This window comes from Nannospalax galili, unplaced genomic scaffold (assembly GCF_000622305.1).
Source record: "Nannospalax galili isolate Female #2095 unplaced genomic scaffold, S.galili_v1.0 scaffold185, whole genome shotgun sequence".
In the NCBI taxonomy this organism is placed as follows: domain Eukaryota; kingdom Metazoa; phylum Chordata; class Mammalia; order Rodentia; family Spalacidae; genus Nannospalax; species Nannospalax galili.
Genome location: NW_008355474.1, coordinates 1,002,377 through 1,013,903, shown reverse-complemented (window position 1 = coordinate 1,013,903; position 11,527 = coordinate 1,002,377). Strand labels below are relative to the sequence as shown.

General features: G+C 49.0%; 2 protein-coding genes across 3 annotated transcripts in view; one reads left to right on the top strand and one right to left on the bottom strand.

Moving 5' to 3' along the window:
- The window catches only part of Sema4b (semaphorin 4B), a 43,630-nt gene extending 35,321 nt beyond the window's left edge, over positions 1-8,309 (top strand). For both annotated transcript variants that reach the window (XM_017803106.2, XM_029555955.1), the window contains exons 9-15: positions 597-778; positions 893-1,043; positions 2,126-2,339; positions 2,448-2,563; positions 2,825-2,991; positions 6,284-6,369; positions 6,604-8,309. In XM_017803106.2, coding sequence (XP_017658595.1) covers positions 597-778; positions 893-1,043; positions 2,126-2,339; positions 2,448-2,563; positions 2,825-2,991; positions 6,284-6,369; positions 6,604-7,343 — 1,656 coding nt within the window. In that variant the 3' untranslated portion in view covers positions 7,344-8,309. The remainder of the gene's footprint in view (positions 1-596; positions 779-892; positions 1,044-2,125; positions 2,340-2,447; positions 2,564-2,824; positions 2,992-6,283; positions 6,370-6,603) is intronic.
- Positions 8,310-9,489: 1,180 nt separating this feature from the next.
- Positions 9,490-11,527, bottom strand: part of Cib1 (calcium and integrin binding 1) — a 5,478-nt gene continuing 3,440 nt past the window's right edge. Inside the window, exons 4-7 of the mRNA XM_008852797.3 lie at positions 10,790-10,940; positions 10,533-10,651; positions 10,367-10,455; positions 9,490-9,722 (exon numbers count right to left, since the gene is read on the bottom strand). Coding sequence (XP_008851019.1) covers positions 9,701-9,722; positions 10,367-10,455; positions 10,533-10,651; positions 10,790-10,940 — 381 coding nt within the window. The 3' untranslated portion in view covers positions 9,490-9,700. The remainder of the gene's footprint in view (positions 9,723-10,366; positions 10,456-10,532; positions 10,652-10,789; positions 10,941-11,527) is intronic.

The following is an 11,527-nucleotide window of genomic DNA, read 5'->3' as shown; positions in this document are numbered from 1 at the left end:
CAGCAGGGAGCCCAAGGTAGGAACTTAGGACAGGAACCTGGAGGCAGGAGCTGGAGCACAGGCCATGAAAGAATGCTGCTTACTGGCTTGCTCTCCTGGCCCCCGCTCAACCTGCTTTCTTATACAACATAGGCCCACCTGCCCAGGGGCGGCACCACCCACAGTGGGCTGGGCCCTCCCACACCACTCAACAATCAAGAAGGTGCCCATGGACATGGCCACAGGCCAGTCCAATGAAAGCAATTCCCAATTGAGGCTCCCTCAAGCCAGGTGTGTCAAGTTGACACCAGAGCTATCCAGCACATCCTCCTACAGGTAACCTACAGGTTACCAACATGGTCAATGGTGCTAGTGTGCTGGGCAGCATTGTGCCACTGAGCTATCTCCCATCACATCCCTGTTCTCTCATAGTCCATAGTAGGGAATGCACTGTCTTGATGGGACACATACATGCCCAAGTTTTCTGTCCACTTTCTTTCATTCTTCATTTCTCTGTCTATCCCAGTCATTGCTGGGAAGGACTAGGGTGGCAGCACCATGCCTCAGCCTCTGGCACTTGGCTTGTGCTTAAGCCTACTGTCCTTCCTCTCCTCTAGGGTGATGAGGGCGGAGAACGGGTGCTGCAGCAGCGCTGGACCTCCTTCCTCAAGGCCCAGTTGCTCTGCTCACGGCCTGATGACGGCTTTCCTTTTAATGTGGTACAAGATGTCTTCACCCTGAGCCCCAGCCCTCAAGACTGGCACAATACCCTTTTCTATGGGGTCTTCACTTCCCAGTGGTAAGATACCCAGGATTAGCTGGTGATAGGAGGGTAAAGAGTGGCTAGACTCCACTGGCTGCATCTTGAGCCCAAATTCTTGACTCAGAATTGATTTGGCTATTTCCTTTGCAGGCACAGGGGGACCACAGAGGGCTCTGCTATCTGTGTCTTTACCATGAAGGAGGTACAGCAGGCCTTTAATGGCCTATACAAGAAAGTGAACCGAGAGACACAGCAGTGGTACACTGAGACCCACCCAGCACCCATGCCCCGACCTGGAGCGGTAGGTATCAGCTTCATGCACTCAGAACAGGTTCTGGGCAGGCTTGGTCCTTATACCATGCTGAGACCATACTAAGACAAACTGCTTAGCTTGAGTCTATGACATGGGGCATAATAAGCCCACGCCTGCTGTGTTACTTAGATGTGATCATGAATGATGAAACACCTTTAGTCCTGTCCTATCAGCCTGGGCAGGTGTGTCTCCATCAAGGGACTTCCTATATATTATTGTGGGGATTTGTTGTTGTTTGTTTCCAAGGTAGGATCTAATGTAACCCAGGCTAACCTTGAACTTTGATCTTCCTATTTCTACCTCTATACAATGTTGTTATTGTTCCTTTACTCTGTCCATTCCTTGACTCAGCCAAGTACTCCTTATTTAATTACCAGGCGACTTGGTTTCCAGGCCACAGGGAACAGTCCTTTCTTGCTGGCTTATAGCCTAATGGACTCCCCCACAAGGAGACTTTGACACCAGGATATGAGTGTCAACAGTTTGTGAGGTGGTGCTCAGAAACAGTGAGAGGGAATTGACAGGTGCAAGGGGGAGGCTGAGAAGGGGTGTGTCAGTGAGCTTTAACCACTGTGGGCAGCTGGGTCTGGGTTTGCCAGGGCCCCACAGGAAGGTGTGGAACCCATCTCAGACTTGATCAGCTAGAGGTGTTGTCCTGTGTTTCATTAGTAGAGCGTCACTGGGGTCTGTTAACTCATATACAGAGAAACAATGGGGAAAGAAACAGGACCCAGGGAGGTATGGGAACTGGCTGTGGTTGGCTATATGGGGATATTATTCATCTCGAGCTGAGAACTCTGGAGAAAGATGTTAGAGGGGCAGGAAAAGTGGTCCCACTTTTTGAGGCCTATGTGCAGAAGTGGTGAGGAGCAGGGAGGAGGCCAGTAGGAAACCCACCAGACCCAACACCTCAGGTTTACTCTTGGGCTTTGAGGCTGGTCCACCAGCACTATACAAAAAGGCAGGAGATGAGCCATGGCATGGTAGGTGGGGAACAAGCCTTGCTGCTCTCTTCTGTGGAGGCAGGCTCCCACTCTGATCCCTGTTGCTTATACCTCTGCCTTTTTCAGTGCATCACCAACACTGCCCGAGAAAGAAAGATCAACTCATCCCTGCAGCTCCCAGACCGAGTGCTGAACTTCCTCAAGGACCACTTCCTGATGGATGGGCAGGTCCGAAGCCGCATGTTGTTGCTGCAGCCACAAGCCCGCTACCAACGTGTGGCTGTGCACCGTGTGCCTGGCCTGCACGGCACCTCCTATGATGTCCTCTTCCTGGGGACTGGTGAGTGCTTGTAGCCCAGCAGAACTGGATTAGGGAGGAGGGAGATAATGGCTGGTGGATCCTAGACAGTCAGCTCTACCAAGGGCCTGGGACATGTCCATGCTCCAGGTGATGGCCGGCTGCACAAAGCAGTGGACGTAGGCTCCAGGGTGCACATCATCGAGGAGCTCCAGGTCTTCCCTCAAGGGCAGCCTGTGCAGAACCTGCTCTTGGACAGTCTCGGGGTGAGTGGGACAGGAATCATAGGAATGACCTTCTGTTGTCACCAGGCAGTCCCCTACCCAGCTCTTCCTCCCATGCCTGAGCAAAATGTAAACTTATGGAACCCAGATTTGTGGTAGTAAGAAAGTGGCGGGGGCGGGGGGGGGCAGAGCACAAAATATGTTAGAGGCCCGTAGGGTGGCTGTAGTGCATGTGAGGCCAGTGTGGCTATGAGTGATAGGATACACATGCCCAACACTCATCCTCCCTGTCTGGCTGTGCAGGGGCTGTTGTATGCCTCCTCCCATTCCGGCATAGTGCAGGTGCCTGTGGCCAATTGCAGCCTTTATCCAAGCTGTGGAGATTGCCTCCTTGCCAGAGACCCCTACTGCGCCTGGAGTGGTTCTAGTTGCAGACTCGTCAGCCTCTACCAGCCTGAGTTGGCTTCCAGGTGAGAGCTTCCAGAGGCCTCTGACCCTTCATCATCCCTAAATATCTTCCTCAAAAGAAAATACGGTAGGCAGGACATGGTGCACATGATTGTATCCCAGCACTCAGGAAGTAGAGGCAGAAGGATGAGGTAGGTGTTCAAGGTCATCTCCTCAGCAACATAGTAAGTTTTCACGGCCAGTCTGGATTACTCTGCCTCAAAAAAAATTTTTTTAAGGTGCTGGAGAGATGACTTATCAGTTAAGAGCACTGGCTGCTTTTACAAAAGACCTAGGTTCAGTTCCCAGAACCCATGTTAGCTAAAAACCTTCCGTAACTCCAGTTCCAGGGGATCCAACACCCTCCAAGGGCATTGCATATTGCATGCACATGATACACATAAGTACATGTGGGCAAGTCATTCATGCACATAAAATAAAAATAAGTAATTTTTTAAGTAAACCAAAAATGTTTTAGAAAGAAGAAAATGAAGACGAATACAAAGTAAGCCGTCCCTAGTCCCACCACTGAGTTAATCAAATTTCGGCATACTTGACAGTCCTCTCAGATTGTTCTGCATATGTGTAGGACAAACAGTCCAATTGTTCTAATAAACATGGGGGTCTATATCATTTCTAGTGTTCTTTAGTTTGCTTACAGGAATAAGTATATCAATTTATTACATGCCTAAAGTATGGAAGTGTTATATTTCCTGCTGGTCCTGTTGTTTCACATGGGGCAGTACATCTGATATCATTTTTTAAACTATTTCAAAAACTTTGATATTTGGACATGGTGGCACATGCCTGTAATCTGGCACTAGGGAGGTGGAGGCAGAAGAATAAGCAGTTTAAGGTCATTCTTGTCTACATAGCAATTTGAGTCCAGTATAGTCTGCATAAGACCCTGTCTCAACTTCCCTTCCCCACCCTTCACTTTTCATTCCCAGAAAAAAAAACTTCTTAGGAGTTCACTTATTCCTGGAAGGATACATAAAAAATGTGCACACCTTTAGTCCCAGCACTCAGGAGGCAGAGGCAGGCAGATTTCTGTGAGTTCAAGGGGCTACAGGGAGACCCTGTCTCAAAAAAAAAGACTCCTCCCCAAAGAAATGCTGTCCTGATTGCTGCATAGCAGATGATGTGGGACTTTTGTAGTGTTGTTTTTTTTTTTTTTTTCACTTTATGCTTAGTTGAGTCTTCTTTTTTTTTTTAATTAGAAGCAACGTAATGACAAAAGGGAGAACTAACTAGATGGTATTGGAGTACATTGCTTATGGGGAGAGGAGATTAGATGCAGGGAAACTGAGATCTGCCTGCCTCTGCCTCCCAAATGCTGGGATTAAAGGCATGCGCCACCACACCCAGCAAAAAAAATATTTGTTTTTATTTTATGTGTATGAGTGTATTGCCTGCATGTATGTGAGTGCACCCGTGTCGTGCAATGCCGCAGAGGTTTGAAGAGGGCTTCAGATTCCCCTGGAACTGAGGTTAAGGACTGTTTATCGTTGCCATGTGGGTGCTGGGAATTGAACCCGAGTCCTCTGCAAGAGCAGTGAGTGCTCTTAACCACTGAGCCATCTCTCCAGCCCAAGTTTTCCAATTTTTACTGCATCAAAAATTACCTTTCTTTAGGTCTGGTGAGATGGCTTAGTAGTTAAGAGCACCTGCTACTCTTGCAGAGGATCTGCATTCAGTGCCCAGCACCTACATGGCAGCTAAAAACTCTGTAACTCCAATTCAGGAGATCTGATGCCCTCTTCTGGCCTTTGTGGGCACCAGGCACACATGTATACACATAAAATAAATTTGTTTTTAATTACCTTTTTTTCAAGATGTGGTGGTGCACACCTGTAATCCCAGTTCTAGGAGGATAAGGCAGGATTGGGAGATGGAAGCCAGCCTTGGTTACATGAGATATCCTAGCTAAAAAAGAAGAAAGGAAGGAAGGTTGTTGGTTTTTTTATTGTTTATTTTTTTGCGGGGGAGGGGAGTGTTTGTTAGAAACAGGGTCTTGCTTTGTAGCCCACACTGGCTTGGTACTTGCAGCAGTCCTACCTCAGCCACTTGAGTTTTTTAAATTATTTTTGGGTGGGAAGATGTTTTGTTCCTTTGAGACAGGATCTCATATAGCCTAGGTTGGTCTCAAACTCACTGTGGCTGAAGGTGACCTTGAACTTCTAACCTCTGCACCTGCCTCTCAAGTGCTGGGATTATAGGCACTGATATGTGCCACCACACCCCCTTTTAAATTACTTTTTTGGTCTTTTTTTTTTTTTTTTGTCCTTTTGAGACAGGGTCTCCTTGTAGCCCCAGCTGTCCTGGAACTCACTATGTAGACCAGGCTGGCCTTGAACTCACAGAGATCCTCCAGCCTCTGCCTCCCAAATGCTGGGATTAAAGGCATGCGCCACCACACCCGGCTTTAAATTACTTTTTATGAAGCAAATCAGTGTATGTGTATTACTCAGAGACATATTTGCATACAGATCCAGCTGTCCTACCACACTTTGTCTGAGGTCACATTCTGCTTTTATAACGAAAGGAAATTGGGGCTGGAGAGATGGCTCAGTTGTTAAGAGCAGTGGCTGTTCTTGCAGAAGACCTGGGTTCAAATCCCAGCACCCACATGGCAGCTAACAACTGTAACTCCAGTTCCAGGGGATCCGATAGGATCCGACAGACTCTTCTGTCCTCCGAGGGCATTGCATGACACGGATGTACTTACCTACACACAGGCAATACACACATGCACATAAAAATAATAAATAGCCAGACGTGGTGGTGCCAGCCTTTAATCCCAGCACTTGGGAGGCAGAGGCAGGTGGATATCTGTGAGTTCAAGGCCAGCCTGGTCTACATAGTGAGTTCCAGGACAGCTGGGGCTACAGGGAGACCCAAAAATACCAAAAAAAAAATACTGAGCATGGTGGCAAATACTTGTAATCACAGTGTTGGGGAGGCAGTGACAGATGGATCCCTGGGGTTCTCTGGCCACCCAGTCTAGCCTAATTGGTGAGCTGCAGGCCAATGGGACACCTCATCTCATAGGAGGTGGATGGCATTCCTGAGAATGACACCAGGGTTGTCCTCTGGCCTCCACACACATGCATATACATGTGCATGCACAAAAAATAATGTGAATAGGAAATGCCCTTTGGGGGTGGGGACTCAGCTCAGGGAAGTCTCCTACAAGCTGCTTTGGGCCTGCTGGTCCCTGAACACCAGGTCACTTGCCTAAGTCCAAATCTAGAAGAGTGAGGAAACACTGGCCCATGGGGCTCCCTGTCCTACCCACGACTCTCTTGTCCTTAGGCCATGGATCCAGGACATCGAGGGGGCCAATGCTAAGGAGCTCTGCAGTACTTCACCAGCCAAGTCCCGGTCTATAGTACCAGCAGGTAGGTACCCCCTCAAATGCTGGAGGAGGTAGAGGTCATATCTGCTTTGAAGAGTCCTCCAGGCATTGTAGGTAGGTAGGTAGTCCTACAAACAAAAGTCTAGATAGTATCACTCAGTCCAAAGCGTCCTCAGAATTGTCATAATAGCATCAGAGCACAGCCAGGAGGGAGGGCCTGAGCCTAGAACTGCTCTGGGCACCGGCCTCTTCTACCCTTTGCCTATTCTGCCCACAGGTAAGCCATGTAAACAAGTCCAGATCCAGCCCAGCACAGTGAACACCCTGGCCTGCCCACTCCTCTCCAACCTGGCCACTCGGCTCTGGGTACACAATGGGATTCCCGTTAATGCCTCTGCCTCTTGCCGTGTGCTGCCCAATGGGGATCTGCTGCTGGTGGGCAGCCAGCAGCAGCTGGGAGTATTCCAGTGTTGGTCGATAGAGGAAGGATTCCAGCAGCTGGTGGCCAGCTACTGCCCAGAGGTGATGGAGGATGGGCTCGTGGTCCAAAAGGACCAGAGTGATGGTCCACCTGTCATTATCAATACATCACGTGTGAGTGCACCAGCTGGTGGCAAGGCCAGCTGGGGTGCAGACAAGTCATACTGGAATGAGTTCCTGGTGATGTGTACACTCTTCGGGCTTGCTGTGGTGCTTCTAGTTTTGTTCTTCCTCTACCGGCACCGGGACGGCATGAAATTCTTCTTAAAGCAGGGGGAATGTGCCAGTGTGCACCCCAAGACCCGCCCTGTGGTGCTCCAACCTGAGACCCGACCACTCAATGGTGTTGGCCCTCCTAGCACCCCACTTGACCACCGAGGCTACCAGGCCCTGTCAGATAGCTCTCCGGGAACCCGGGTCTTCACAGAGTCAGAGAAGAGGCCACTGAGCATCCAGGACAGCTTTGTGGAAGTGTCTCCTATGTGTCCCCGGCCCCGGGTTCGACTGGGCTCTGAGATCCGTGACTCTGTGGTATGAGAGCTGACTTCAGACATGGCCACCCTAGCCTCAGAGGCTGTGAATGCTCAGAAGAGTCAGCTGGACCTCTTCTCCTGGAACAAAATGGTCCCCTGCCCTGGGGAACCTGGGAGACCTTTGGCCTGTTGGCTTCAGTTAGTGTCACAGCCCTTAGGGCTTCGAGTGCCTGACTGAAGATGGGGCTGCCCTCCATGGCCTAGAGGGGCCTGCCTGGGTGGCAGAACTCTGCTCCTTAAATAAACTGAGCCCTCTGTTTAAAAGACAACTGCAAATGTGAAGCCAGAGCGAAAGAGAAGTGAGACAGCTCAAGAGGCAGTGCAGAATGATGGCACAGAATGCCTCACAGTGGAGACTCAACCAAAGTGGCTTCGTGAGCCAGAGTTGGGAATCCCTCCCCCAGTGGCCTCCTACTACCTTCCGCCTTACTCTGCTGCCACAGGCTGCCCTTTCTCACAACAAAGTCAGGATCCTGCTTTAGCAGACCCAGGACATATCTGTGGCCACTGACACCCCACCACCTCAGGGACCAGAGGGCTAGGCTGGCTCTGCAGCCCTCACCAGACCATGGGCCCAGACCCAGCTCCCGGACCTTTCTGGCCTGTATCAGGCTGTGGCCTCATGAGAGAGCAAGAAAATGTGAGCCCAGGGGAGTTTGTGACAGTGGACACCATTTCCAAGGAAGAAACTTGCCTGCCATCTTTCTTCTGTCTGAGAGAGAATATGTCCCACTCACCACCTCAGCCCTATCTTCCAATTCAAACACAGGGACTCAATGTACCCTACCTTCTCCTGTGTCCTAGCTCAACCCCCTCTTCCACTTGCCTATCACCACTCTAAGGGATATTGACACTGCCCAGCACAAGGAGCCTAAATTTATGTGGGTTTTATATATATTTTTTAATAAGATGCACTTTACTTTTTTTTTAAATAAAATCTGACAAATTAATTGTGGCCTTCACCCTTAAAGAGCTTTTGCTTTTTTGTGTGTGTATGTTTGTGTATGTATGTGTGTATGACCCGAGTGCCATCCTCAGAAACTGCACCTACCTCTTTAGAGAGGGTCTCTCATTAGCCCGGAGCTGATCAATTTAGCTAGATTGGCTGGCCAGTGAGCACCAGGGACCCTCCTGTGTCTGCCTCTCCAACTCTGGAGTGAACGTTGGTACTCAAGTCCTCATTTATGAAGCAGGTACTTTGTCAAGTGAGCTATTTTCCCCAACCTGACTTTTGCGTCCTGAATTTTGTCTTTCTGGGGCTTCCAACCCTTTTCCAGAGGCAGCTAAATCTGGTTGACATTGCTCAGTGGAGTGTGGTTCTTAGGCCTGAGAGTCTCTCAATTTACTTCAACCCCTATCCTTTGCATCCAGTTCAGTTCAGCAAGAGTAGGGGCACAGGGGCTTTTTTTCTTTCTTTTTTTTTTTACTCAAAAAAATGATTATGTGGTAAGATTGACTTTTCTTTGATGTACCATTCTTTGAATTATTTAAATTTAAAAAAAACACTTATTTTCATTTTATGTGTATGAGTGTATTGCCTGTAAGTGTACCCATGTCATGCAATGCCTGTGGAGATCAGAAGAAAGCGTCAGATTCCCATGGAACTTGAGTTACAGACAGCTATTAGCTGCCATATGGGTGCTGGGAATCAAACCTGGGTCCTCTGCAAGAGCAGTCAGTGCTCTTAACTGCTGAGCCATCTTTCTAGCCCCTATTTTTTAATTTTTTAAAACTTATTTTATGTGCATGAGTGTTATGCCTGCATGTATGTAGTATATCCATGTCATGAAATGCTTAAAGGACAGAAGAAGGCGTCAGACCCCCTGGAACTGGACTTATGGATGTTTGTTAGCCGCCATGTGGGAGCTGGGATTTGAACCTGGGTCTTCTGTAAGAACAGCCAGTGCTCTTAACCACTGAGCCATCTCTCTAGCCCCACAGTCTTTAAATTTTAACACGTGGAAACATAGTTGAGCATCTCCAAAGTAGGGATTAAGGGGAGTTCCATATCTCTTTGTACGCCTTTGCACATTTGGGGAGCTGTGGGAAGTCTGATCTCCTACTGCCCTTCTCTTAAATTAAGTGATGTATTCCTAGTAGGATCAGAGATTCCTAGAAGTCCAGCCCTGTTTCTAGTGCCACACATGAAGTCCAACATTTCTAAACCTTTATTTCTGATTAGTAGAAACAGCAATGACTACAGCAGTGAGAAGAGGGAGGGTCCTCCCCTGCCCAGGGCCGGACTCTGCAGTGCCCACTCCAGGCGGGGCCAGCATGGAAGGCCCTACACCGCAGGCATAACCTTGGCCACAGCTCAGCAGTGGAAAGGTTTTAGACAGGGTGCTGGCACTCATGCTGCCATCACAGGACAATCTTAAAGGAGCTGTACAAGAGAAGAGAGTTGGGCCTGGGTTTGCTGCTGGGAAGCAAACCCAGGACACACACACTTATCACCAAGCTACACCCCAGCCCAAGCTGAGTTTTCTGATATGAGAGGATGGTTTAGACCTATAACCAATCATACCCACTTCTCCCCTAGGACTTTTTTTTTTTTTTTTGAGACAAGGGTTCATCATGCAGTTCTGGCAGATATGGAATTCAATGTATGGACCAGACTGGCCTCAAACATGCAGAAATTCTTTTGCCTCTGCCTTTCATGTGCTGGGGTTACAGGCCTGCAACACCACACTCAGCTTAAGACCCTTCTTTGGGGGCTAGAGATACAGCTCAGTTGGTCGAGTGCTTCCTAGCACCATAAAGCTGGCATAGTGGAGGTAGAGGCAGGTGGATCTCTTGGACTCTTCAGTTCAAGGCCAACTGGTCTATGTAGCAAATTCCAGGCCAGCCAGAGACACACAGTGAGACCTTGTCTCAAAAAATAATAATAATAGGCTGGGTCTCCTGTGCATCAATTATTCCCTCTAGGAGTGTCCTGAAATATTTGAAGGAAGCACCACTCCCATCTCCCATAATAACACTCCATACCCACATTCTGGTACCCAGAATGCAAGGGGACTGCTGTCACACCTGGCAAAGTCTGGTGAACGGGAGATGACATGCTGGAACTCGGAGAGATTGATGGTTCCATCCCTGTCAATGTCCGACTCTTCCAGGATCTAAACAGAAGGCTTTAGGCTGCAGCCCAACCCTTCCCACCCAACACCCCTAGGCCCAGCCAGGAAAGTAGGCTCACATTATCAATGAGCTGCTTCATCTCAGAAGCACTGAGCCGAGTGTCCTCGCCTTCTCCCGTGAGGCAGTTGACAAGCCGACTCAGGTCTTCTCTATCCAGGGTTCCATCATCATCAAAGTCTAGACAGTAGACACAGGGAGCCAACAAGGACATACTCAAGAGTTCCATTAGGAACACATGGCCCCTCATTTCTGAGCAGAGCCCCATGAAGCCTGTGTGGGAAGGGGTGGGTTCCAGTAATCTGCTATGGTCCTTACCAAAGATCCGGAAGGCATAGTGTGACTTGATGTCTGGGGTTGCTGTGTCACTAAAGACACTCAGAAGGTCCAGGAAGTCCTCAAAGCTTAGACTGTCTCTGGTAGGGGCTGTGGAGAAGACCATGCAGATTCTCTCCTTGAAGGGGTTGGCCTAGGTAAGAAAACCTTCTGTGGATGTCACAGGATTCAGCCTGAGTGACATACTCAGCCACTCAACTGGAAACTTCGAGACGGTCTGGCCTTTAACTATGTAGTTGAGGCTGGCCTTGAACTCCTGATCTTGCCTTTACTTCCCATGTGATGTGCTTAATTACAGACATGCACCAATATGACAGACTCCCTACTAGAAACCTGAGGAAGCAGACAGCAGAACTGGCACCAGGGAGCTCGGGTTTGAAGAGGACCACCTTTGAGGCCAGGACATGGGGGCACAGGAGGGTCAGCTAAGTCAGCCAGGGAAGGGGCAGGATGCTTCCTGAGAGTCTTAACTCAGGCACAGCACAAGTGGAGGCAGAGCAGGAAGAAGGCATTCTAAGCAAAGGCAAGAAGAGCTGGTTATTTGATTTTATTATTATTTTAACTGTTAAGTATGTGTGCATGGGCATGCATGCCACTGTGCACATGTGGAGGTCAGAGGGCAACTTTTAGGAGTTCTTTCCTTCCACTTTGGGTTCCAGGGATGAAAATCAGGTCACTATGCTTATAGGTTAAGTGATTTACCCGGACAAGCTGGTTATT